The sequence below is a fragment of the Kryptolebias marmoratus genome, linkage group LG9 (assembly GCF_001649575.2).
Source record: "Kryptolebias marmoratus isolate JLee-2015 linkage group LG9, ASM164957v2, whole genome shotgun sequence".
Classification (NCBI taxonomy): Eukaryota; Metazoa; Chordata; class Actinopteri; order Cyprinodontiformes; family Rivulidae; genus Kryptolebias; species Kryptolebias marmoratus.
The window spans coordinates 16,708,909-16,736,613 of record NC_051438.1 but is presented as its reverse complement, the minus strand read 5'-3'; the positions used below and the strand labels follow the sequence as shown (position 1 = coordinate 16,736,613).

The window sequence follows — 27,705 nt, the reverse complement described above, 5'->3', positions numbered from 1 at the left end:
ATTGCTGCAAAGATTTGGATCAAACATAATTATAGTGGTTGTTGAAGAGGCCTCCTTGGACCAATCAGGATCTGCTTCATCTGACCTCAACAGCCAGAAATGTGTTCTGCTCAGCATTGAACTGAATCTGTTTGAATACTTTTAATGCCTGTAAAATTAGAGTAGCTATTTTCTACACACATACAGGAATATATCTGTTGTACAATATACAGTGCTTTTAGACTCTAGCACTGTAATATTTCATAATTTTACAAAGGAAACATTGTTATTTTATTGAGAAGGTTTAGACTTGTGAACTCTTAAAATCTTTATTTTTGTGTTTTTCTTGTTCTCAGTGTGAAAGCCAGGAAAGGCAGTGTTACTCACAAGCACAGGGTTGAAGCCGGTGCTCATGGGAAATGTAAACTCTGCTCAGCGCTCCTGTCAACACCTGTTTGTGGCTCTGACGGACACAGCTATTCCTCCAAGGTGAGAGTTGTCCAATTATCCTTTCTCAAATAACCCTATGTGTGGTTTTCACATTTTTATTTTGTTCCAATTATCACCACTTTATTTCATTTTTAGTTAAACAAATGGCGTCACATACAACAACCCCTAAAGAACTGCTAATGCACAGCATATGGAAGGTATTGGGTGTATTTCTGCATTCCTGGGTCTGTACCCCCAATTCTATCCAGTGCCCCTTTCTTTTTTGCTATATCATTTCACTGTACTCTCCTATACTGTGTTGATTTCCACAGATCTGCTTTTGTAGTCTATTGAAATGGGAACAGGAGATGGCCCTCAGAGCTCTTTACAGTTTTTAAAAGTCATCTTTAGACAGTTTGGAAACGCTCTCAATCCCCTCAACAGCCCATCTGACTCTCGTTTCTAACTACTAACCCATGGCTCATAATCTCCCCCTGAGCAACATAAACTCACACTCAGCCACTGACTCTCAAAGTAATAGAAATGCCAAGGTGTAACCTCTGTGATTAGTCAGCGAAAAGACTGATGGCAGGGGATAAATATAAAGTTATACATAAAATTGAAGCTTTGTCCTTGTTATAACTCTCTGTAGATTATTACAGAGATCAAATTTCACATTATCATGTTAGCCTTGTATTTAGCCATTAAGCTGATGGCTTCAAACTCATACAAATGGATAATATTTGACTGCTTTTGAATGCTGTACACATGTCAGTCAAAGTGTGAGCTGTTGTTAATTTTTCAGCATAACTTATCAATCTATTTAGTTCAATCATAGATGTTGCTCAAATGTTTAAAATTGTTTAACCATTTATTTTCTTGGAAACTTGATATGCGTCCACAGATTGACTATATCACTCAGCTATAACTCAAGATCATGATCACTCCTCAAAATGTAAATAATAGTCATCTTTCTGTGTTTCCTCTACAATAATGGACCCAAGTTTTCTAATATGAGAAGTAAAAATAGCATAATTTGTCCTTCACTTAAAAAATGGTTCAATTTTCTTTAAAACAAAATAGATTAATAGTGAAGGCTAAATGTAGACACAAAACAACTATGAGTGTTAACATTTTTTTTTTCTGTTGCAGTTTGAAAGTGAGCTGTTAAGGTTAGGATTAATCATGGCTGAGCTGTGAAAGATGTTACAACAGGAAACTGCAACAGCTTTGAGGGTTTTGTTTCAGCTTCAACTTCTGCAATGTATTCTTGTCTTTTTATTAATTTTTATTAATACTTTTTATTAAACACAACAGATTAAAAACAAGACTAGTACATTTAATTCTCTGTTTATTTGTCAATGTCAATATTAATTTTATTTATATAGCACATTTAAAGACAACAGTAGTTGACCAAAGTGCTTCACAATTAACACCAACCATAAAAACATAGAACGAGATTAAAAGAAAATAAATTAAAACACAGAAATATAAACAGTAAACAACTATTTGTAGCTCTGTGAGTTGATTGCTGTGAGGCAACTGGGCCAAAAACCAGACTTACTGTTATTAGCAAAACAAACCAATGACAATATATTTTTCCACATCTATGCATTCAGGCATTGTAAAGCAACATGTCAGCTCATAGAGGGAGCACAATACTATGCCCATGGTTGATTTATTGAGGAATAAAAGCAACAAAAATTAAAATAAAAAGTTTGCTACTGCAGCTATTGCAATTTTTCAAGGGCAAGTGGATTTTGAGGTCAGGGCTGATCAGGAATCTCTGACTTTCCGAGTCAGAATTCTGGTTTTTGGGAGCATTCCAGATCATTTTTCTGACTTGTAACTCAGAAATTCCAACTTTTTATTTTAGTACACATTTAATGCACCAACGGCCCCAGGTTTTTAGATGTCCTTTGTCAGATATTTATCCTTGAACAGTGTTTCTCTCTGAATTGCCAGCCTTCGCACACTTTCATTGACAGGAAATAAACAGTATTCTCCAATGTCAGCTGGTAGAGAAGTCTTAGCAAACATGGTCTCAGTTGTCATTTAAGTCTTCTTTAATAGAGCATCAAACTCAAGGCTTTATTCCTCGAGGCACCACAACGGTTACGTTTTATGATTGAGTCATTCACCCACCCAGACCTCCACTCACACCCTGTCATCCCAGAAGTGTGACTGAGGATGAATCAGCTCTTTGTGGACATAGACCTCCTTAATGACCTGGCTGCCTCTGAGAAGAGAATGTGCTGGGGAGAAGTGTAAAAAAAAAAGGAAGAAACAAGACGAGGGACAAAAGAAAGGAAAAAGGCTGGGAAATCCCTCCATTCTCTGTGGTAATTTAGGTGGATGGGTTTGGTTTAGCTGGTGTGGTGATGGATCCCTGTGGCCCAACTTAAACTCCCCTCACCAGTGAACTGCCGGTCTCGAGCTTATTCATGTTTTATTATTACATTACATGCCTCCCTCATCATAACCACACACACACACATATGCTCACACACACACACACACACTCCATATCCTATTAAAGGACAGTGCTCTTATCTCCTGAGAGACTTCAGTCCACTAAGTTAAATCCATTATTTCCCTCCTCCTAAATCATCTTTTCTCCTCTCCCATTTTTTATGTTGCTTCGCTCTCTCTTTTTTTTTTTTTCTTTTTATTTCTACTCAGCCACGTCAGGTGTTAAAATACTGTTTCATCAAAACCACATTAACCCGTGAAAAAGGACAAACATAAAGATTCATGGGGATTCTCTGAGTGCTGACAGTGATTACGGGAGGTCATCCATTTCCTGGACTTTCTCCCTCTTTCTCCGCCTATCCTCCCCAGACAGCTAATTCAATATGTTGAAAACAGAATGAAGCGCTGCTCCTTTTGTCAACAAATTTCATTAAGCGACATTAGCAGCGCTATCAAAGAGGTGGCAGGGAGGAAATGATGGATTTGAATTAGAAAGTTGGAGATGAGAGTGTTTGAAGGAAAAGGCGCGATAAGGACGTATGCATGCACAAAGACGTTTATGCGCAGTCATGGTCTTGCGCTTGCAAATCTTGTCGTCATCATCTTGCAAACAGAATTTACATAACTCATTTCATTTTTCATTATTCCTCTTGGAAGGGTCTTGTAATTGGATTTTTTTTCTTCTTTCAACAAGTCCAAACAATTTCTTACCCCCCACTTACCTGAAATAAGATTTGTACTGGTAAATTACATTCAGAAGTAGTCAATCTTTCTTTTTTTTTTGCAATAGCTTTGTACTGCAATAAATCATAAAATGTCACAGGGCATCTTGGTGTCTACTGCTGTGCCTACATGGCTACCTAATGGACACATCTGTTCATTCGAAGACAAATGACCACTCCTGTCTAAGCAAATCTTTCCCTTAATCAGCTCAACTCAAAAAGCTCAACATTCAAGTTATTTTGGAACAAAAACTTACAAACAGTCCCATCCTGTAAATGAGCTGCCCAGAATTTATGATTCCTGTCTGTGTTGTAGCATTATTTCACTTGTCAACATTTAAAAATGTATTTTTTTTTTCTTTTTTGCTATTTCCTTAAGCTGAGTGTTGGAGTGTCAATGCACAGAATGATGAATGGGCACAATTTGACGTGTTTCACATTCATCTGCTAAAAGTACAACGCTTCTACATGTTCAGCAAATAACCCATTTCATGAGGCGGGCATAGAGCCGTGGGTCTTTGACATGTCAAATAGATTGGAAGCCAAAGCTGGTGCAATATTCTACTTGAAAAGTACAATGTAGAAACTTGAAGCCAGTCCAAATCTCTAATGGGAGTACACTGGTAGTGGGTTTTTTACAGTGAAGAGAAAAATACACGTTTACAGTGACTTGACTTTGAACTTATAGATTGTGTGTTTAATGAAAAGGGAATGTTTGTTTCCAATGACTTTGGCAAGATAATCACTATTAAGGACATATCAAATGCAAGTTATTAATAATTTTCCAGTTTTTAGATGTCATAAAGTGCTTATTACATTATACAAAATTACTTAAAAATCAGGCAAAAGTGCCTTAAAACCAAAATAAAATTAGCCTTGTAAATTAATCAACAGACTTTATGCTTCCATAGATATTCATGTATGGGAAACACTGCAGATTTCTGTGAGTCATGAGGTAATGACACAAACGACACGCAGCCTGGATAAAACTATAAACACGTTTTCTTGTTTTGATTGGTGGAAGGGAAGAAGCACGTCTGAAATTGTCTGTGTTTTGTTTTCTTGCTGGGGCTCAGCTGGCTCTGACAAACAAGATCTGAGAGAGGGCTGTCAGGTGGGGGAGGAACAGTGGGGGATTCTAATTGATCAAAACTTTAAAATGACTTGTTTTTCAGCTCTAATTACCACAAATATATTTCTGTGTATGTTATATATTCAAAATAATTTTATCTTTGTAATGTGGATGACTATAAATAAAGATGATTTAAACAGTGCTGCAAAACAGAAAATATTTTAGTCATGGCCACGTTCTGAATAAATCATGACCTTAATAGGACCACTTATATAAGAGGCGTCTTTAGCTCCTGAGGTAGGGGAAACAAATTTTTGTCAGAAGGTCGCTGGTTCAATTCTCAACTTGTTCTATCTATATTTCAAAATATCTTTGCTCAAGATACTAAACCTCTCACTGCCCCACAGGCTGTTCTTTTGTTTACTTTAGATAAAGGCTCTTCTTAAATTACTTTGACGTTTAAAATGTGTGACTTTGTCTACCTCTTCTTTCTTCAGTAATATTGAGAAGACATTGTTTCAATATTTGATTTGTCACAGCTCCTAATCGTAGTGTAATTGAAATCAAACCTCCTCTGTTTCTTAAAGTGTAAGCTGGAATTCCAGAGCTGCTTGTCCGGGAAGACGATCTCAGTTAGATGTGATGGACTGTGTCCCTGTTTGCCTGGTCACGAGTTCAGCAAACCAACGCACAATCCAGAGAAGGCTGGTGAGTACTGAGCCTCCCTGTTGATGACAGGTGGGCAGTCATGTAATTACCTGTGTCTGTGTGTTCATTTGTCTGTCTGTTAGCAAAATATCCCATGAATCACTGAACAGATTTTATTGAAACTGTCAGAAAGTCATCATTGGATGAGCATCTACAACTCATTAACTTTTGGAGACAACTTAATTGAAGCTGGCTGCCAGTATTCAACTTCAGCAAACCTAAAAGAACAGAACAGAGCTTATATATTTGGGTCAGCTTTTTTGTCATAAAGGCTGCTGTAAAACTTGTTTTCTTTACTTCTGTATGAACATATGAATATGTAGGTCCTTTGTAGGAAATGAAAGTGTGCAGACAAAGAAATGACAGAGGAAAATGATGTCTTTGAACCAGTTTCAAGTTTAAAAACACTCTGCTGCGACTCACTCGCCGCATAAATCCCATTTTACCAGTAAAGCCTCCAACTCTTTGGTAATTCTAGGCTTTTCCATTTTTTTTTTTTTCTCCTGTCACCTCTCCCCCTAACTTGTGTTATTTTCTTCCCGTCCCTTCCCATCCACCCCCCACCCACTCTGTGACAGCTGCAGAAATTGGTGATGGATTGAGTGTGTGTGTCTTATTGTTTGTCATGAAAATAGGATTTCGGCAGATGGATGGAGGGATTCTGGTGGAGAAATGCAATCTAGAGGAAAGCAGAACAGAAAAGGATGAATTGTTGTTGTTTTAGGCTCTCTGTATCTCAACCAGGGGGAGTGGTAGGGTGGTTTTTACTGGTTTTGTTGTGAATCTATCTGTCTGTCTATCTACTTATGTATTCCATCTAAGTGAGTGAATGTTTCTAGCCTTTTGATACTTTTAGGTTTGAGCTTTAGATCCCATTGTGATACTTTAAAGTAGCAATTTCCAACTTTTGGCTTTCAGCTAGCATTTTGCTTCTTTTAGCTTATTGCTAGTTTTCTGCTATGTTTAACTTTTAGCTAATGTTCTTCTCCTTTAAGCTTTAATGGCTGAGTTTCAGCTTCTTCAGCAAAGTCATTCAGCACTCAGTATTCACACTGCATTTCCTTGGAAGATCACAGTTTCTCTAGTTTATCTTCACTTGTCTGTTCTGATTATTATGTGCCAAGGTTCATTAGATGCATTTAAAATAAACAAAAAGTGTCTCCTGATAAAGGGCAGCTCTCTCTTTGTGTCATGCGCTCCTGTTAGTTTAAGCCTAAATGATGAAAGGAAATGTACACACTGTTTTATGTATTTATTGTTTTTTACAGTTTTAGTCCCTCTTTTAACTTCTTTTTGCCAGTCATAGCTAATTCAGATCATTTTCTTTGGCTTATTCGTTCCATGAGTGCTTCTGAATTTCTCTGTACAGCCAAAGACCGCCTGCCAGACTGCTGGTCCAAAACTTTGTAAACTTAGAGGTGGCACAGACGAATCAAAGTGTGTATTTGTCAAGGATGCTGTCTGATAGAATCTCTCATTAGATCAGCAAAGCAAATTGGCAAACAGATGGGAATAGCAGTAAGTAATGAAAAACTCTGTTTGTGTCATACTGAGTTTCTATGGAAACAGTCAAAAGATTGCAGCAGTTTGATACGGGCAATCAACCCGGTGAGTTCACTAATAGCCAAAGATACTGACTGGATTTGAACACTCATAGCGGAGAAGTAAATGTATCGAATCACACAGCACCCCAAGCCCGAACCTCTAGTTTCAAAGTGTTGTTGTTGGCCAGAAACCTTGAATCTCTAAGAACGTTTTATGAAATTAAAAAAATGTCTGACTTTCAGTTAAATAACAAGTGTGTTCACAAGTTGACAAGCTCTTTTAGGCACTTTTTATTGGTTAGCTATTTAAAAAAAAAACACAAACAGATGTGAAGAGTGACCAGTAGAATTAATTTATGAAAAAAAACATGAAATGGTTAAAAAAAATGGAGATACAAGGTTTTTGCCTGACTGAAGTGATAGGGAACACTTATGAAACCAGACCTGTTTGATTTGTCTGTTTTTAATCCCCTGCCACTGTGAAACGCCGACAGTCATGGAATTGCCTGCATCTGTGTGTGCGTCTTTGTGTGTGTGGGTGGATGAGTGTGTGTGTGTGGGGGGGGGGTGTACAGGTGTTTGTTTGTATGTCTGTCTGTTGGCAAAGTATTTCATGAACCACTGCATGTATTTTCATGAAACTCTCAGAAAGTAATCAATGGATTTACATCTCATCTCTTCAGCACATACTTTGAACACTAACAGATCTCATTCCATCTTTGTTTAAATCCTTTTTAAGTTTATCTTACTTTTAAACTTGAGGTCCTTACACTTGAAGAATTACATTATTATCTGCACACATGTGAAGAGTAAACGTCTATTTTAGAATCATAGGGGTATAATAATTATCATTCAGTTATTCAAAAAAATGTTTTTTTTTATAAATTTTTGTACTCTCATAAAGATTGTAATAGAATATAATATTAAATTATGACAAAATCTACATTAAAAAAAGTATTGTATGTATGAAAGCTAGAGAATCGGATTTGAAAAGCAAAAAAGTAATTAGAAGCACTTGTGACAAACCCAACATTTCCTGAAAATTTTATCAAATGTATTTGTTAGTTTTTAAGTTACCTTGCAAACAGATGGACAGACAAACCAACAGTCACTACCGAATCATAACCTCCTTGCTAAAAATGACAAGTGAAAGAAGTGCACGTGTAAAATCTCTGCTGTGTCAATGGTAGATGCTGTCTTGATATAATAGGCTGGACAGGCAGAGCAAAGCTAATTAAAGTCCATCTCCTCACAGCAGTGTTTAAATTACTTTGCTGAGGCTAGAAATCTCACTGGGTTCTAATCATTTGATCTAAATGATTAGAACTATCGTTGTCATTTTATAAAGTTAATCTGTTCAGCTGGTGGGAAAATGAATCCAGACTGTCTTCGCGATTGGATTTAATAACACAGTGATATCAGTGATATCACTGTGATATCAGTGATATCACTGTAGACAGGCAAATGAAAACAGGAATTATATATTCTATGTTATTACAGTTTAATCAACACCGAATCTTGCAAATCCCAGCTGCTGCGGAGTCCGTCAGAACTAACTTTGCTGCATCTTAGTCACTGATGTCTAATTGGCAAAATCTGTTTAGAGTTCAATAATTAAATCAACATATTAAGTCTCTCACTATTTGTTAAATAACAGTTTATCTCATGTTTAGATTTTGAACATAATTCTTGATGATTTTGTAACATCTTAAACAGATTTTTTACATCTGTTTTGTAAAAAATAAGTTCATTTTTATTGTTTAATAAATAAAACTTTAAAGATGAAATATGGTTTCTTTATTTGGACAAAAAAATTTCAGTGTGTTCATGTAGTAACCTAACTAGAGTGGCTTAACCTTTACCATTTATTCCACCACAAACTGACGACCCCATTTTAACAGTATATTTTTTGCTGTGTGTGTTTGTTCTCAAAATATTTAATGAAGCACTGAACACATTTCAATGAAACTTTCAGAAAGTAATCATTAGATGTATGATTAACTTCTGAAGTCAGTCCAACTTAGTATTGTTGTTGCAGCTAATCCACATTAACCAACACAAAACATGCTTATCACTCTGTCATTGTTGTTGGTGTGGATTCCCAGTCATCCAGGACAAAAAAAGGTTAAAAACAAAAACTACTGGACTTCTGTTCTGTAGCTGAAGACGTTTCACATCTCATCCGAGGAGCTTTCTCAATTCGAAGAACAGTCAATGTTACAGATTTTGAGCAAAAATTTGATGTGGTAGTAGCTGAGCGTGACATCCTGTGATACTGAATGAGCTCACACATAACTTTGTTTGCAAGGAATGACCAAAACAGCAACAACTATATCAGTCTTCAACAAAAGGTGATCATAGTCTAAAACTCTGGCATGAAAGGCAGCAGCATCTTTCTTCAAAAGATGCTAGGCTTTTAATTCATTATTATTTTCAGCTAAAGAAAAGATGAATAAATTGGAGGAGGTGATTTCTCTCATTTGTAACAAAAAAATTAAAGGGGCTATGACTACTAACCTAAAAAAAAAAAAACAGTTTTTAGTTTTGTCATGTTTGTGTGTATTTTGTTGTATAATTTTAGGGCTAACACTTGAACAAATAAGCAGAGAACAAAAAAAACTAAAACTTGATTGTATGATAAATAGTTGATGACATATTTCTATTTAAAAAAAGTGGTGTAAACCTTTTTATATCTGACTGTAATATAAAGAAATAGATCTTTTTCCTTTTTTTTGCCCCCTTGAAATTGAGTTTACTTGTGCAGTTCTCCAGTAGCCACGGTTTGGTTACACACCATAAACACAGTGTCACTGGTTGGGAATAAAAAGACATCAAGCAGCTTTTATTGTTGGATCTCTATCCGTCCATTGTCTTGTTTTTTCTCGCTCCCTTGAGTTTGACTGATGTAGTTGTAGATGCTGCAGTGTACAATTTACTTGAAGTGCGGTCTTTTATATTTGACAACATATAGCACTCAGTTTCGAATATCATAACTCTTAGCACCTTTTCCTCAACCACAATAACAACAATAACAACTTTCATTTTTTACTAAAAATTAGCCTGTGAGAAATGTGTTGGTTAGTCATATCTCTCCAAGGCTTCACTTTTTCTCACATTTTCTCCAACTTTGTCTGTAACTCGTTTGTTTTTTAGCCTTAAGTCTCCAGTCTTTTCCTGTTTTTTGTGTCTTTTTATTCGTTGCTTACTGGTCTTAGTTTTTACACTGGACAGATCAGTTCCAGTTGAAACAAAGTCTCTAAATACGCCCTGAAGCTGAGAATTTAGAGCAAAACAATCAAAACTTTGTGTTTATTTGTTAATTTGCCTTTATTACAGCCATTGCACATTGCAGCTGTGTTTTTCCAATTCTCAGTAAAAGTTAGCACTTTCACACGGAGATGCTGGGAGGTAATTTGATCCGACAGCTCCTCTGTAGCAGCAGCGCTGTGACACCGAACATCAACACTTTCTCGTGTTTGGCACGAAACGATTCAGCAGGTGAGAATGTGTGAAGTCTCATGTCAGTGCTGATTATAGTCTGTGAGGTTTTTTAAATTAACAAAAATTTATTTTGTGTCAGCTGAAAGGCCCTGAAAAACAAACCAACAACAAAAAAGATCTGGAGGAGTCTGATCAGGGGCAAATCCACTAACTAAATTAGATTTTTCCTGGCATTTTTGTCTTACAGCTCCGCAGGGAGCAAACAGGAGGACAGACTGTGCTCTCCTCCTTTCTGCCTCCACACTTCCTATTCTCTCCTAACACATGCCAATGATGCGCAGAGATTTTTTTCTCGGAGAGCTCACAAGTGTGAGAAGCGCCAACTGTGAGAGCATTTTTAGTACGTTACTGAGACTGTATTTACCTGCTCGCTTGCTCATTCTTTGTGGCCACATTAAACACTGTGTACTGCTCTCAGTGCAGCTTGTCATTTAACAAAGACTCTTCAGTTAACTCGACCACAAAGTAGAAACATGAAACATTGTTAAATTGCTGCAACAGCATGGCTTATAAATTATGCAAGGAAAGTTGCAATGACAGAACTGAAGCTCTTCAGCCTGCACCATTTTTACAAAAGTTACCCTGCAGAAGTCACAGAAAAAATGCTATCATTTAATACATCCTCATGCAGCGTGACATAACATCTGTCACTTATTTCATGGGTCATATTTAGGAACCCAAACTGTGTGTCTCAGTTCATTTTATGCTGGCAGTTTTGTCAACAGCTGACTTTAACTAAACTTTTTTGAGCTTTTGAGCTTTGTTTTGTTCTTGACAAGGGTTGTGAAACTCCAGGAATTTTTAAAGTTGGAACTTTTCAATGAGAATCAACAGGACTTTGTCAGAATAAATGGGGAAAAAAAACTTGTAGTTCAAAATATTGAAGGTTGGCCCCTAACAGGGATTTTAAATGTATTTGGGGAAAATATATTCTAACATAATCTTGATTAAAGCAACCAGATGTTGTCAGGATCTGGGTGTTTTGTTTCAGTTTTTGTTGTTTCCTGTGCTTTTATTCTCTCATGATCGTTGTGTTTTGCTTGTGTGTAGTTCTGCTCCCTGTGCCCTCTGTGTTCCTTGTGCCACTATTCACTTACCCTCAGTTCATCTCCTCGGTGATTTTCTGTGTCAGCCTGCCTCTTCCATCTACACCTGTCACCTGTTTGTAATCACTCACCTGTTCCCACTTCTTCGTCAGCTCAGCCTTTATATTCAGTCTCTGCTCATCTTCTCACCAGTGAAGCATTGTTGCAGTTATGTGTGGCCTGGTTGTTCTTGTGGCTCGTTGTGGTTACCACAATTTATTTGTCCTCCAGAGTTTTGTAAGTTTACTGCCACTTCAGCCTTTATTTTTATTTATTATAAGTATTTCGTTTCTTTGAGCTCCTCGTGTTGCCTGCATCCTGGGTCCGACCTCCCACCAAACCTGACAGATTTCATTACTATACTATACAATAAAAAGTACCACACCCAAAAAAATACTTTTTCACCTGGACATGTAGGGACAGATGGAAATTGTAACATATAAAAATGTTTTCTTCAGAGTAGTAAAAGTTTTCTTCTGAAATTCAATTTGATAAAATTTCTTTTGTTTTTACGTAGATAAAATGATGACAAATGTTGATCAAAGATCATGTAAATAGTTTTGTCCAGGGTTGTGGGAATGAAAGTTGACATTTTCTGTATGTTTCCTGTATTTATTTAAATACGATTATCAAAAGAAAATCATATAAATGCTTTAGTTAGGCAGAGATTTCTGACAGCTGTTATCTCCCATGTTCAACAATAATTACAATAATATTTGTAACACATGGAAGTTTGAAGACAACAGCAGGGAGATGGTATCAGCTTAATAAACCCAGCAGGGACACGTGAGAAGAAGCACTCTTTCTGTAACTGATCTGAATACAAAACACAGCAGACATGTTTTATTTATCACGACAAATATTGCAGTACAGTGGTGTCTCTTTAGGTAATTTATTGATCACACAAAGCCTGAATTACAAGAATGTCCCCCTTCTCCCCACTTTATTCAGACTTTAAAGTGATATGGGTAGATGAATCAACACAATATAAATTATATTTAGCTTCAAGTCTATAATTTTGTTCATACTAAATGTAAACATCAATTAATAATAAATACCAAATTCCTAACATAAAAGAGGGGTGGACAGTTGAAATGGGACCCAAATGCAAGCGGAGGATGAGCTGCCAGGCAGATAGATTATTCCAGAAATCTTATTTATTTAAATAAAACTGAAACGGCCTGAACTTAGAGCTGTAAATAACTTCACTCAGGGGCAAAAACACCAAGGAATGACAAGGATCTGACCAAGAACAAAGGACGGCAGGTATGTACCGATGGAAGTGAGCACAGCAGGCTACATGTGTGCTGATTACAAACCGAAAGAAGGTGTGACTAAGAAACAGGAAATAAATTTAACCAAGAGTGCAAGGGGGGGAAACGAAATAAAACAGCAAGTGGGGCGCAGAACAACAGAATCCAGGGACTAAAACGAAGCCCAAACAGAAAACAAAATAAACTTTGACAAAACAAGGGACAGAAAACATGCACTATAACAGTTCCTGTTTTATTTATGCTTTGAGTATGTGTTCCTTATATTAATCACATAATAATCTCATTTATTGAGATAACAGAATAGCCAGTGACTGGTGACATATGTCTTTTTTCCTGTGAGATTAAGGCTTTTGTGATTGATTTTTTACTAACAAAATATAAACATAAATCTCTTGCTAACCATGCTAACATTAGCTAAACACCAATCTAAATTCACTCACAGCTCATTAGATACCCATCAGGTTATATTTTAGTATACAGAATGAATCTAGATTTTGGACCTTAACCCTAAGTGTGACTTAAAATGTCTTTTATTGCTGCATTTTTAGCAGTGTTCATGACCAGATGCACACATCTCGGTGACTCTTTTGTCAGCCCACTTCCCCTCTTTCTAGATTTTCTGTCTGCAGCAGCAGAGTGTAGATTCCCAGTCATCCAGGTCAGGTTAATCCTATAAGTGCTTGAATACAAGTCAACAGGATTTCGTTCCTCGTTTATTGAAAATGTTTCACCTCTCATCCCGAAGGCTTTTTGAGCTCAGATGATGGGTTTGGAGTTTCAGGTTTCTATGTTGTATTTGGGAAATCACACTAAAGAGGTCATTGGAGTCATTCGAATCAAAGACCAAAAGGATAGGTTTTTTTTAGGGTTTCGATATCGTGGCGTCTGTTTTAAACACTGAGAGCTTCTTAGACTTCAATGAAAATCTGGTCGTAGCATTTCGCTAATATTTCTTGACTAATGAATATGATGAGTTGAAAGTGAAAGCGTGTTGTAAAAAGCACTTTAAAGGTTACCACTTCAACTTGTTCTGCCTCTCTGTCTTTATCTTTGTATTTATCTCTACCTGTCTCCCTGTCTGAGCACAGAGTGTATTACTGATCATTATCTGGACTAAACTTAACTCACTGTCAGGGAGATTGTTCTGGGGACTTGATAGCTTAGGGCACAAAAAAAAAAATCTAACAAACCTTTGTATCTTTTTAATGAATCTGACCTTCTGTCGTCTTCATGTCTCCTACCTGACTTTTACAGTTCGTCTCTTTCTCCCTCAGTTACCTTGTTAAGAAGTGTCATCCTCTATCACTGCCTCCCATCACCCGTTCTCTCTCTCTGAATATAACTTTCATCTCGATCCTATCACACCTTGCTTCTGAAGTCTCAAGGTGATCGCCACCCACTTTTATTCTGTTTGGAATTAGAGCCACTCCTCTTATTTCTGTGACAAACTTTGTTAATTACTTTTGATGATGAAAGGCCGTTCAGGATCTGACGTCTCCTGGTGTTTGGTGGTGGGAGTCTGGAGGACTGGATGAATTCAAATGTAATTTAGTAAAGTTTAATCATCTTCTAATGGAACTTACAACCTCACTGTGTGTTTTTGCTAAACAGCGACAGTGTTGTCACTATATCTGGAACAATGAAGTATACCAGAACTAAATAATCATTAGATGAGAAGGAAAGATAATGTCAGTGGAATATTTTATGGCACATTTAAAAACAACTGAGGTTGACTAAAGTGCTTTACAGTCAGACCAAATTTAAGACAATTATTCTAAGCTGTGGAGGTAATACTTAATATTTAACATACAGTTTTGATCTTTCTAACACTGGCTGGTTAGCAAACTCCACTTTCTCCTGAATGCTTATTCCTGGGTTGTAACTAGAATTTTAGTAACTCTAACCCAACCCTCCATCTCTTTGTAGCCATGTGTCTCTACTGGGACGACCAGGCAGCGGTTGTTTGGTTTATCAGTCCCAGCTTATTAAAATTTGAGAACATTTGTTCTTTTAAACATAAGATTTGACCTTACAACTTCTTAGACGAATGCCGTGGGTGGCTTTGGTTTCTTCCTCCTCTTCCCTTCCTGACGCCCTCGCAGCTTTGTGATGGGTAACATTTAAACTAGCCGTTAAGTTAAAACCATAAAGGTCAACACACAGAAATCAGGGGACGCTACATTTTCTTCAACTTAACAAAGTCTGATTTTTTTTTTTTTTTTTTTTTTTTTTTTTCCCACCTTTAGTTTTGAACCATAACACAGGAGGCTGAGTCATTCCTGGTTGCCATGGTGAACTGGTCAGAGTTTCACACTCCAGTTGAGCCTGTTATGCTTCATATCAGTACTTGCTTTTGGCGTTCCAGTATCACACAAGTCCGTAGTGGATTGTTTGAAAATTATAAATCCCTTAAAAATATACTTCTTTTTTTTTTAAATAACCAAAGTTGTGAAAGTTTTTAATTGAAGTTCCACCTTTAAAAACATGGAAAAACTATTTACTGCATATAGTAAGAGCCAAGATTAAAACCTCAGAAAGTTTGAAACAACTGACTAAATTTGAAATAAGGATAAAATCATAAAAAATATGTAGGCCTACTTGCAATTGTTAAAGTTAGACTAAATACAACAAATGTTACAAACGTTTCAATGTTTGCTTTGTATTATGTTCACATAGTGCATTTTGTCCCTACGATTGAATCAGCACTTAAAAAATGGACGATAGCCCATTTTACTTCAAGGCGTTTTGAAGCTGAATATTTTTAGCTTCTCAAAACATTGTACACACAGGCAGAACAAAGTGTGACCTCCAACAGAATTTACCGCAGAACAGGAAAGAGTGTATATATATTTTTTTCAAAAAGCTCAGAAATACTTAAATCTGTGTCTGTTGGGGATGTGCGAGAATAAATGGGAAAGAAGGTGCTTAAAGCAATTAAGGTGAGAGAAATAGGAGAGTGGGATTTATCAAAGTGGTTTTCTAAGGTTAGGGACAGCCAGATCTGAAAAGTGGCTGAGACTGAAACTCGTAACACAGACAGAGTGAGAAGAGGGAGAAGAAACGGGAGGAAAAAAGAAACAATCAGTCGAAGAGATTAACCAGGAGGGTCTTAAATGCAGCACAATTAAAAAAACACACAACCTGCTTTACTGTAAATGTCAATAAATAGGAACAGATGGGAAGACAATAGTTTAAAAAAACAGATGCAGAAATAAACTAGAGAAATTGTATTTTCTACAAAAATACAGTGTGAATACTAAATGACTCTGCTGAACTGAAGGAGCTGGAACTGACTTGTTAAAACTAAAAGAAGCAGAACACTGGCTAAAAGCTAGAAGTAGCAAATGGCTAGCTCAATGTAATGAAAAGTATAAAAAAAAAAGTTACAAAAGAGAAAAAGTCATAGCACCTATCTTCTGAATGAGCTGAACCTTTGGATATATAAATGATCAAAGTAGAGTAAAGTATGAAGAGTTAGATTGCAAAACATGTATACAGAAAAATAACAAAACAGGAAAACAATAGTGCCAATCAACATTCACACAAAAAAAAAATCCTTTCAGAATTTTTTTCTGTGTTTGAAAGCACATGAAGTTTACGTTTTTTTTTTTGTTTTGTTTTGTTTTGTTTTTGTTTCTTTTATATTATTATTTTGCGTCTTTGTTCTCAGCTTCAGAGTGTGAAAATAAGGAGCACTGAGAAATTTGAAATGTTATCTGTGTGATCCTGGAGGATTATAACATACACACACACACACAGACGCACACGCAGAGCCCACCTTGTAATTCCAGAGGTAATGTCACACTGAGCGCCTGCAAGATAAATGTTATCTGTCCTCTGCTCCAGCTCCTGTCTGTTACCTCGGGCATCCGCTGCTTTATAGAAGCAGCCATACACAGTCTCAAACTATTACTGAGAAATACTACGCGTGTGTGTGTGCATGTGTGTGTGTGTGGATGCGTGTCTTCACGTGTGTGTTCTGGGCGTGATTTAAAAGCAGGACGAAAGGTATGACTTGAGAAAAAATAGAAATAATGAGCAAAATGGCCAGTCTGGCATGAAAATCCCTACTTTAAAAAGCGTCCTGTCTGTGTGTGTCATACTAATGTTTGCAGCAGGGATGTACCTCATTTGATGTCATGCTGCTGATGTTTTGATCTTCTAACAGCAAAGTGTGATCCCGGTGTTCACCGAGAAAATCTTTCTGCTCTGTTCTTCTCTGATGGACTTAATACCTGTGTGTAACTTTGGATATGTGTGTGTGAACAGGAGTGTTTGTGAGTCAGTGGGAGACTTTGCATAATCTTTCTCTCTGCATTTGCGTCTGGAGGGAGTAGTTATCCCCTGCCGCCGAAGGTGAAGGCAGAGCGAGAATATTTTTGCCCGTGTGTGTGTGTATGTGTGTGTGTGCATAGGTACCTGTGCTCTTTTGTCCGTACTGTTAGCAAAATATCTCGTGACACACTGATTGTATTTTACCAAAAATCATTGGGTTGACACCCGCCATTGATTAACTTTTCGAGTCAACCCAATCAAGATGGCCACCACAACCTACACAAAAATGCCTTTGTCATTGAATTTTACAAATATTGAGCTAAATTTTAGTTGTATTGTAGCTGACAGTCATTCACAACACATACTTCAAACGCTAAAAAGTTATGCAAGATAATGTGAGATATTGCAAAATTGAGTATAATGTTATTTTAAAAGGTTTCACCAAAATAACAATAACTTCATCAATAATGAACATAAAATAATCCTAATCTAAAGCTCTTGGAGGAAAGCCATTGGGTAATATGCATTCCTTTAAAGGATTTGCTAGGCTTTTAATTTCTCTGTATTTGTTATTCTAAAAGTTAATCCATTAATAACAGGTCTTTATAAAGAAGTATAACCCTTAAAAGCTTCACACTTCTGCACGATTCACCGAAAACTGTCTGAAAGAAGAGAAATGTTAACAACCTTGCACTTCGTGTCAGTGTTGGAGGGTCTGGATTGACAGGCTCAGTAAGAAGGGGGAAATGACTCTTGTCCTCTGGGCACATTTATCAAGCTCTAAAAAGAAACTCAATGAGGAAAAAAATTGTCAATCATATGCATGACACATGGGAAAAAAAAATACAGAGATTGAAAAGCAAGGCAGAGGTCTGTTTGAGCTGCAGACAGATTCTATCAGTCCGGCTTAAAAAAAAAAGTCATTTTCTGTCCTCTGCTTTACAGTTTTTACAAGTGATATCATTTTACATATTCAAGGAGAGAATCATCAACATGCAAGACTGTGTCAGCTCAGCTTTCCTTTTGGTTGCACAAAGGAGTGAGATCCAGCATAAATCTACAGACAAGTTTATCTAAACCAAACACGAGAATCAAGTGGCCTTTCATTTCAGACATCTGTTTATTTGTAGTTCGGTGCTTTATGACATCAACTTGCAAAAGGGCCTCTGTCCATATGTGACGTGTGTTTGTGTTACCGAGTTCTCCTGCTCAGATAAAGGAAGCAAACACCAAATGACAGCAAACCTGGAAACTCTAAAATAGTTGCCCGTATATTTGTGTGTGTGTCAGAACTGGTTCCCATGGTAACCGTCAAGAGATAGCATAAGTTGAGTATGCGTTTGCTCGGAGAGAAAAGAAACACAAAATGAAAAATACAATTGAATGAAAGGTAAAAAAAAAAGGTGGAGGCACATAATATAAATGCAATGAAAGTTTGAAACAGTGCGAGAAAGGATTTGCTTTATTTCTGCGGTGATGACAGCAGCAGATTGACAGCTCAGCCTCCTCTCGTTATCCCGTGTTTGTGTGTTGATGAGCAGCCTGCACTGACACGGAGCTCCACAGTTTGGCTGCCAGGCTGAAGGACTGGTTCGGAGTTCTCCACCTCGATGCCAACAGAGACCTCAAGTCCTCTGACAGCTCTGACGCCACTGCTGGACGTGAGTTTTTACACACACACACCAGAAATATTTTTGTCTCTTGAGTGTTTGTGTATTTGTGTGTGCTACTCCGTCCTTGCGAAAGCTGGCGCTGATGTCGACTGTGACCCTTCTCTGTTCTCTGTAATGTCAACATGTCTTAACACATCTCAGCTCTGCCAGTGACAGCACTCACACTCACTAAGATCCTAGTACCCTGCTGTAAAATGGTTTTATTTTAAAAGTTTCTGACCCGTACATGTTCTCTTTCTGTTTCTTTTTTTTTTTTTCTCCACCAGATTTTGACACCAGCATCTTGCCCATTTGCAAGGACTCACTGGGCTGGATGTTCAACAAGCTTGACATGAACTTTGACCTCCTGCTGGACCAATCAGAGCTGAATGCCATCTACTTGGACAAGTATGAGCTGTGCATGAAGCCTCTCTTCAACTCCTGTGACTCCTTTAAGGACGGCAAGCTGTCTAACAACGAGTGGTGCTACTGTTTCCAGAAGCCCGAAGGTGAGGCAGATGAAAGACAAATGGAAGGGTAAAAACGTCCATTTTTTGGGAGAAGATAAAGTAGAATAACAAATGGATGGAGAGGAAAGAAGACGTGTGACTTAAAAAACTGTTGCATTATTGTTTTTAGAAAAGGTTGTTGAAATATCAAATCACTTGTGATTGTTATTGACATTCTTTTTTTCTTCTGAAAAAGAAATGAAAGATCTCAGTTCTGATCACAGTAAGCATCAGCTGAATCTGCCTCTAGAGAATTTAAACACCAGCACAGCTGATATTTTAAAAACATATTTACAGTCTACCACAAATAGTTCTTAAAGCCATCTCTCCATTTTTATGCCACATATATGGCTGAGTTGACCTTTGTTTTCTCTGCCTTTCTTGTGAATTTGCTTCCTGTCAGACAGTCGCTCTTGTTTTTTTCCAGCCATGCAAAAATTTAGCTTGGTTGTTGTCTTTAAGGTCCTGCCTGCACCAGAACTTTGTTTTATGGTTGCAATTCTTGATTTTACAAATGGAAAATCAACAGTGAACAGCAGTGAGTGCAGTGCGTCTCAAGCGCTGGTATAAACTGCATCTGTGCTACGCTAACGACACAGTTTGTTCAGATCGAGGCCAATCCAGTTTATAAGCTGCCTGCAATGTGGCTATTTTGCAAAATGAACACTTTTTGCCGCGTTTGCACCTGCCATTTATATACAGAAAGCAGTTTTTGGTGATAAAAACAGGCATTTTAAAAAAAAACACTTTGCGAAGTGACAATTTGTTTTTCTGCATCCATATTAACATAAAAAAAACTGAAGCCTGTTTTGCGCATGTGTAATATTCACTCACCAGAAAAAATCATCTCTTTTGTCGGCATCCTGTAAGCTCTGTTTTTACCCTGTTGCCTTTACATTTCAGTTTGTCATTTAAAGGGTCATTATGTAGATATTAAATAGTTAATTATGTCATATTATTTAATTAGGGTGCTTAGTTAAATTTAAACAAAGCTAAAAATGTTTTGCAAATAAGTTGCTGGTTGGAAACTGATGTAGCTTGTCCCTGGTATTTGTTTTAACACAAAAACATTACATTTCTTTGAGTTGTGTTTAAGTACTTATTTAAAATATGTGGCAGAATTTGACTGAAAATGTTCTTCAGTCCTCAGATCAGCTTTGTGCCAATAAAACATGTTATCAAGCCAACTGAAATCAAGCAACATATAAATGCTCTCATGTTTAGAGACTGGCTCAGATCTTAGTAGATTACACCCAATAATCGCTAAAAAAAATACCAAAGTTGGAAAGTGGCTCTAATGTTAAGAACAAATAAGTTGTAGTTTTTTGAGGGGAGAAAGTGTGTGGTGCAATAAAGTAATGATGGACTGATAGATAAATTCAGTTAAACATTGAAAATCCCAGGAGAAGGGGTAAAGAGTTGATATTTCGGAGGATAGATGCAGTTATGTAGTAACGTCGACAACTACAGAGACCGATATAAAAACTGAGACCAGTATAAGTGAAATGGTATGACTAAGAAAGATCTGTTTCAGTTCTTAGTTTTCTCAAGGACATAAAAAAAATTGTATTCAAGCTTTTTTTGCATCGTCTCTTGTTGCAGGACTGCCTTGTCAAACTGAGAAGAGCAGGATCCAGAATCAGAGTCGAAGAAAGAGCCTCATAGGTCAGTCTGAAGAAGTGCCAGTTGTCGGTCACCATCTCCTTTTGATGTCCTTGGATTAAAACATGCATACTAATAGAATAAACAGATTTTTCTTCATCATTTTAAAATGGGGGAGATTGTAATGACAGACTTTTTAAAAAACAAACAATAAAGCATGTGCAGGCACAAACGTCTCCAGTTCCCATTGGGCTGTTTGTGTGGTGTACCTGCTCACTGCTAAATAGCTTTAAAAACGAGCTGAGACTGGGTCAAATGAAGGTAACAGAAAATGTGTGTGTGTGGGGGGGATGTGAGTGTGGATGCTTGTTTGCCTCTGGGTTATTGAAAGTGACTGCTTTCCCTTAGGCAGGATGTTTGATTGTTGTCCTGCAACCTTCACAGGAGTAATTGATTGTTGATCTCCCTCTGTGAATACTCAAGAACTTTAGTTGCTCCTTCAGGAAACGTGCACGTAACCTCTGCTGAGCAGTAATCAGATTATATGTTCAATTTTTACAAACTTGATGTTCCTAACCTTTTCTTACCTCATTTCTTTAACCTTATTTCCCTTTCCCTTCTTTTTTTTTCCTCTTTGTTCTCTGGTGTTCTCCTTTTATTTTCCCATCTCGCCATCTTGTCTCTAGGCACCTATATCCCTCGCTGTACTGATGAGGGCTACTACAAACCAACCCAGTGTCACGGCAACACCGGCCAGTGTTGGTGTGTGGACAAGTACGGCAATGAGATCGCTGGCTCTAGAAAACAAGGCAACCCCAACTGCGGTAAAGACTTTACAGAGCACACCAACACATGCACATGCTATCAAGGCTTTTGAAGCAGAACAGAAAACCGTGGTTGTGTTGCGTTTTACCTCACTGACTTCTTATTTATCTAACCGTCTCCCAGTGTTAGTGTTTCGGTTCAGGTGGGCAGCTGAACATCTGTCTTCTTTGTTGACTGGTACAGATCACAGACTGTGGAGTTTTTCATTGAAACCTAACATACCGTAGAAACACAGAAAGCAGGTTGTGCTGATTTTCTCTACTTCTTTGTACAGTAAGGGTACTATCTCACTGTGTTGTGACTGTAGGAGTGTAATCAATGACTCCGAACTGAAAGAAAATTGTGAGAAAATAGGCAAATCTTCTGTTGCAGGCTCACTGAATTCTGAGTGGTTGCAACCAACAACCTCTGCGGTCACACTTTTCCTGGCAGCTGCATCTCTAACATACCAATATATCCACTGTTCCTCCTCTGTACATGTCCAAACCATATCAGTCTGGCCTCTCTAACTTTATCTCCTAGTCGTTCAACCTGTGCTGTACCTCTGATGATCTCATTCCTTCCTTCCAGTTCTGTCTCCTGTCTTTTTGTCTGTGCCACTGTCTCCAAACCATACAACACAGCTGGTCTCACCACTGTCTTGTAAACCTTTCCTTGGACCATTGCTGTCACTTTTTGACACAGATCACTCCTGACATTTTTCTCTTTCCACTCCATCCTGCCTGGACTCTCTTCTTTACCTCTTTACCACACTCCCTGTTTTCCTGGACAGTCGACTCTAAGTACTTGAGGTCCTGCACCTTTGTCCCGCCTCCCTCTCATTCACACACAGGTACTCTGTCTTGCTATCGCTGACTTTCATTCCTTGTCTTTCATTCCTTGTCTTTCAATCTTTCACTCTCTCCTCCCTGGGAATACTCTCTATCACTTCATCTAAATCTCTCCAGAATTTTTCTTTCTCTTCTACATTACATCCAACCTGTGGAGCATAACCACTGACAACATTGAACATAAGGCCTTCCATGTCTACCTTCAGTCACATCACCCTGTCTGACACTCTTTTCACCTTGACTACATTCCTTGCTAACTCCTCCTTCAGAACCACCCCTATTCCATTTTTCTTCCTATTCGCACCATGGTAAAGCAGCTTAAACCCTGCCCCTTGCTGACCTTCCACTTAGTCTCTTGCACACATAACACATCTATCTTCCTTCTCTGCATCATGTCTGCCAGCTCTCTATTTTTGCCTGTCATTGTCCCTACATTTAGAGTTGCTATCCTCAGTACACTCTTGACTTTCCTCTTCTCCCTCTGTCTCCTGGCACGTTTGCCTCCTAGCCTAACACCTAAAAGATAAAACTGTAGTCTATATATATATACGTGTGTGTGTGTGTGTGTATGAAGAAATAAATTTAATAAATATTTTTTCTTAATTTTAAGGGATAAGTTGTTCTTTTGGCTCTGTATGTTGTTATATTTAGGAGGAGGTGGTAAAAATGGCTCTTTTAGTCATAATGGTTACAAACTCCTTTAAAAAAATACAAACTACTGGGACTTTCTCTGAAACCAGTTTACTTTTTCATAAATTCTTTCCATCTTCTGATGTCAACTTCATGTAAATTTTGTAAAACACTTTTCCTCTTGCAGGTTGAATGGAACTGTTTGTCACTTTTGTCAGGGTGCACCAATGTCAAAAAATAAATCTCAGAGGCATGAACTTTTAGCAGAAACTAAGTCATATCATGTGGAAGATAGCAATCCAAATTTGCAAGAGAATGTTGCACTTAGACTTAAATTGTGAATAGTTTAATGTTTTTATACATTCGACTAACACTTTGCTCACCAGTAACAGGAGTTCAAAAAAAGGGTCAAAAAGCAGAAAGCAACACTTGGTTGCAGATCAATTGCAGAAGGATTTCTTTGTGGAGGAGGTAAAGAACAATGTTTAGCAAGAAAGAATCCAGGCAGACATAGTGATTACCAATCAAGTAGCCAAGTCACAGGGAACCATTATAGCTCACACTGGTGCCAGTCTGGTCTTCAGCCAGTAATTGCAGCTTCCAATATTGATAAGGTGTTTATCCAGCCACCACACACAAACACACACACATTCACACAAACAACAGCAGTCCTTTGTCTCTGCTATAACAAGCTCATCAGACTGCCTGGATAGCCTGAGGCTGGAGCAGCTTGAAGTTCTCCCATTCTCTCCTGAATACAACAAGCCTCACAGCTCGCCACTCAATAGCTTAAACACAAGGACACCAAACTGATTTCAATGCTACGAGCACAACTCAACCAAAGTGCATTTGTACACAGGTGTAAATAGCCCTTTTTTAGACTGAGCTCATATGAATTTCTCTCAAAATCCTCTTGAAATAAAAGCTGCTATAATTACTCCTGTTCACACTTTGACTGCACTGGATCAGGCATTCATTGCCAATTAGCCAGACTTCACTGAAGTGAGGTGGTTGACAAGAGACCCCTTAGCTCCTCACTGCGCTGAATAAAAGAATAATAAACAGGAGGTTAAGTTTCTATTTCTCTCTCCCTCTTCTGTGCTGTTCAATATTGTTTCACACCAAACAGATCTAATATCAAGAATGTATACTTGTGATAGTAGCTTAGTAAGGCTGTATGCAATTTATGCCATTTTCATATTGACAGCCTGTTGTGAGAAACCGAAAAAAATGATGGAATTGTTATTTGGTTTATTATACAAAACCTCATGTGCAGGGGAATAGAAAATTTCTGTAAAAACTTCTAGCAGTCAGAATTGGGTTTGCGCTCAAGACAAACAGTGATACAGCCAGTAAACCTGCCTGCTTGTCGGTTCAAACATGTAGTTAGAAAGAGGGTTTTCCCATTTCCCATCGCACCTTGCCAGCTCCTCAGGTTCCTTCTGAGGTTTTCAGTTCTGTTTTTTTGTTTAAAATGTACTTTCTAAAGTAAATCTGATTTTTGGAAGTAATGTCCAAATTGATTTTTCAGTGTCTGACAAAAACTAAATAATTAAATAATAATTGTTTTTTATTTTGTTTGTTTTGTTTTGTTTTGTTTTTCCTTTTTGCTTTTTCGATTTAAAGTAATTTTGAAATAGGGATCAAAACTCAGTTCAGACAGAATTTCTAAATGTAAGTCTGGGGGCCAGAAAGTCCACAGCCCTCTGGATGTTTTTTTAAAAATCCAGATATTATTTCAGTTTCTGGTGGTTCTTCAGGAAATACAGATCTTTTCAGAAACAGTGCCATAGCAGCCTACCTTGACTGTGTAGTCAGTCAGTTTGCACACAATTTATCAGTTTTTGCCCTAGAAACCCAAAAAGTATGGAGCAGTTTTTTTCTGCTTTTTGGGTGGTCTGTTTTACTTTGTCCTGATACTGTTGCCATCAAACTTTGATTGGTTAATATCTGATAGAAAACTAAATGGTATAGAAAAAGAAAGTTTGGGGAGAATCCTTAGCCAAGCTAAGAATGTTCTTTCCCTGTATTTTAAAATGTTAATGTGAACGTTCTGCCATGGCTTTTTCCAATGTTTTTTGTTAGTTTGTGTGGACCAAGAAAAGTATTATAAACTAAGAAAAATGTACTTGTTTATAAACTATCAGGAGTAGTGTAGACAGGGCCTGAATTCACTAGCTGATCATGTTATATTAAAAATGTCTGTTTTATCATTCCTATTGAAACACACAACCGTGTCTAATCCAGAGCCATGGTGGTGTGGAATCAGTTGGGATAAGTTTAGAGCAAACCTACAGGGAGCCTATTTTGTAAAGTCACTGGGGATTCAATATGAGCACCATAATGTCTCACAATCCATTTTGTAGTTGTTCCTAACTCATGGATTTTTTTTCTGCTTGTCTGTATTCTGGTACTCTGTCTACAGACGAGGACCCAGAATCATCAGGGGATTTTGGCAGTGGCGGTGCAGTCATTCTCCTCGATGACCAAGAAGAGGAGCCGACACAGAGCGAGCGGAGCCGGCAGAAGAAAAGACGGGGCCGAATCCACCCCCGGGGAGTCATTGAAGACGACGAGGACGAGGAAGAAGACAAGGATGATGAAATTGGCTATATTTGGTAGCTCCGTTCCATTTTACTTTGCCATCAGCTGACCAGGAAACTCTGTTAACTCGGCACAGATCTAAAGCCATTCCAATGTCTCTTCCTCCAGTTATCTTGGCAGCAATGCATCCTTTGGCTTTTGAGCCTGCTCTCGTCCCTGCACCTCATCAGTTCCCCTTATCTCTCTTCAATGAACTTCACACAAACTTTAGTTTTGAGTGTCTCTTCCTCTCAAATACAAAAAAAGAGCTCGTAAAATTGAAACAACTGTCAAGGCCTTGAAAGAACTGTACTCAATCCACTTTTAGCTTCTCCAAAACCTACAATCTATAAACCCTTCAAACATGGATGCTTATTTCTTTTAGACCCTCTATCTCTCCCTTTGCTGTATGTCAGTATCAGTGTCTCTGATCAGTGTGTGAGTCCAGATGCATTAGCTGATATATTGGATGTAAATATGTTTCCTCCACAGAGGTTTCACTGTGGACTTCCTTCCCCTGTTGTTCCATCAGCAGCTCATTCTCATGGTCTGTGTTCCACCGTCGGGCTCCTTACAGTGTTTGCTGCCACACTCTAAGACTCTGAGATGCCCCCTCTCTTTCTGTTACTTTATGGAGGATTGTAAATTACTTGTTAATCTTGAATGTGTCCAGAAAGCCCGGGAAACAATGAGATTAATGATGTATTGTTGTTGTTGTTGCATGTTTCTCATCTTGTATCTGTAAAAGAGAGATTTACCTGGCCAGGTCCAGCTCTATGCATCTCAAACAGAAAGTGATGCCTGTTTGGCTGCTACAATACTTTGTTGCTATGTTGATGCTGTCTAGTGTCCTTTTGGTTCTTCTCCCAATCTCAGGAGGTAGGACGTTGCATTGCAGAGAGATAGCAGGTAGAATCGCAAACTTTTAAGGCCTACAGTGCAAACCTGTAGTGTCTCGGCCAGCTGTTCTTTTGCTAAATGGTTCATCGGGCTGCTGAGGCTTTTTGTCTGTGCATGGACACTGGAAGAGGAAGCTGCTCCTGAGCTGGGAGGACGTAAGGTGTTGAGCAGAGACAAGACTCTGCTGTGCCTCCCAACATTGGATATGTTCAGTGGTTTGAAATTGAAATCTTCACCATGTCAACTACGTGAATTTTTATTTATTTGAAAATTTCAGTAAAGTGGCACGTCAAGTGTCTTTTGAAACTTACTGGCCTGTGTCTCTTGTTCTCTACACTTATTATTTTTTATTTGACTAAATTTTAAGAAAATGATGGCTATAGAGAATGTGTAGTGATGTCATATTATTCTCAAAACAAAAGCCAAGGGGAGTCCCCCGTACTGTGCTAGAGTGACTTCTGAGATTTGGGCATGGATTATGACCACTGGCACACAAGGCCCCAGACCAAACCTCCACACACAGCCTTTTGCCCAATCTGATTGAGTCCTCAAAGCAGGCTGCCAGGCCCTTGCACTCTCCCAAAACTAGAGTCTGATTCAAGCAGTGGAGTGACCCACATCACAACCCAAACCTGTCACTGAGCAGGAATCTGATACCCAGTTAACGAGAGGGCACAATACAAAATAACTCTACACAGGATCTCACAAAATGGATAGATGGGAGAACCCTAACCCTCTCCTTAACCCTGCATCCTCTGCCGAGAAACCTGAGACCATGGCAGAAACGTCCATGTCGTCATGTCCTGCATGACTAAGAATCTACACCAACAAACATTTAGTTGGTACTAAAAAATACTCGTTTTAATTGCTACTATTCATTTAGACCTCCATTATTGGTCATTCTTTTGGGAAACCGTGAAATGCCAGGCTTGGTTTGTCTACCTTACAAGAATAACCATTTTGCTCATTTTAAGGGTGGATTTCCAGTTTTAATAAGAATTGCACAAACCGATTGATGTCCAACATAACAGATTAACTTAGAGCATATGAGTCTTTGACACAAGTTGCACAAGCTGGTATGAACACTTTCTTTGCCTCACTTTAAAACCACAG

The 27,705-nt window shown here is 38.0% G+C and overlaps 1 protein-coding gene across 4 annotated transcripts in view; it reads left to right on the top strand.

The window, feature by feature from the left end:
* Positions 1-26,902, top strand: part of spock1 (SPARC (osteonectin), cwcv and kazal like domains proteoglycan 1) — a 111,963-nt gene extending 85,061 nt beyond the window's left edge. For all 4 annotated transcript variants that reach the window (XM_025008315.2, XM_017427224.2, XM_017427226.2 and 1 more), the window contains 7 exons: positions 336-468; positions 5,262-5,382; positions 18,603-18,722; positions 19,001-19,222; positions 20,825-20,887; positions 21,511-21,648; positions 25,535-26,902. In XM_025008315.2, coding sequence (XP_024864083.1) covers positions 336-468; positions 5,262-5,382; positions 18,603-18,722; positions 19,001-19,222; positions 20,825-20,887; positions 21,511-21,648; positions 25,535-25,731 — 994 coding nt within the window. In that variant the 3' untranslated portion in view covers positions 25,732-26,902. The remainder of the gene's footprint in view (positions 1-335; positions 469-5,261; positions 5,383-18,602; positions 18,723-19,000; positions 19,223-20,824; positions 20,888-21,510; positions 21,649-25,534) is intronic.
* The last annotated feature ends 803 nt before the right edge of the window (positions 26,903-27,705 follow it).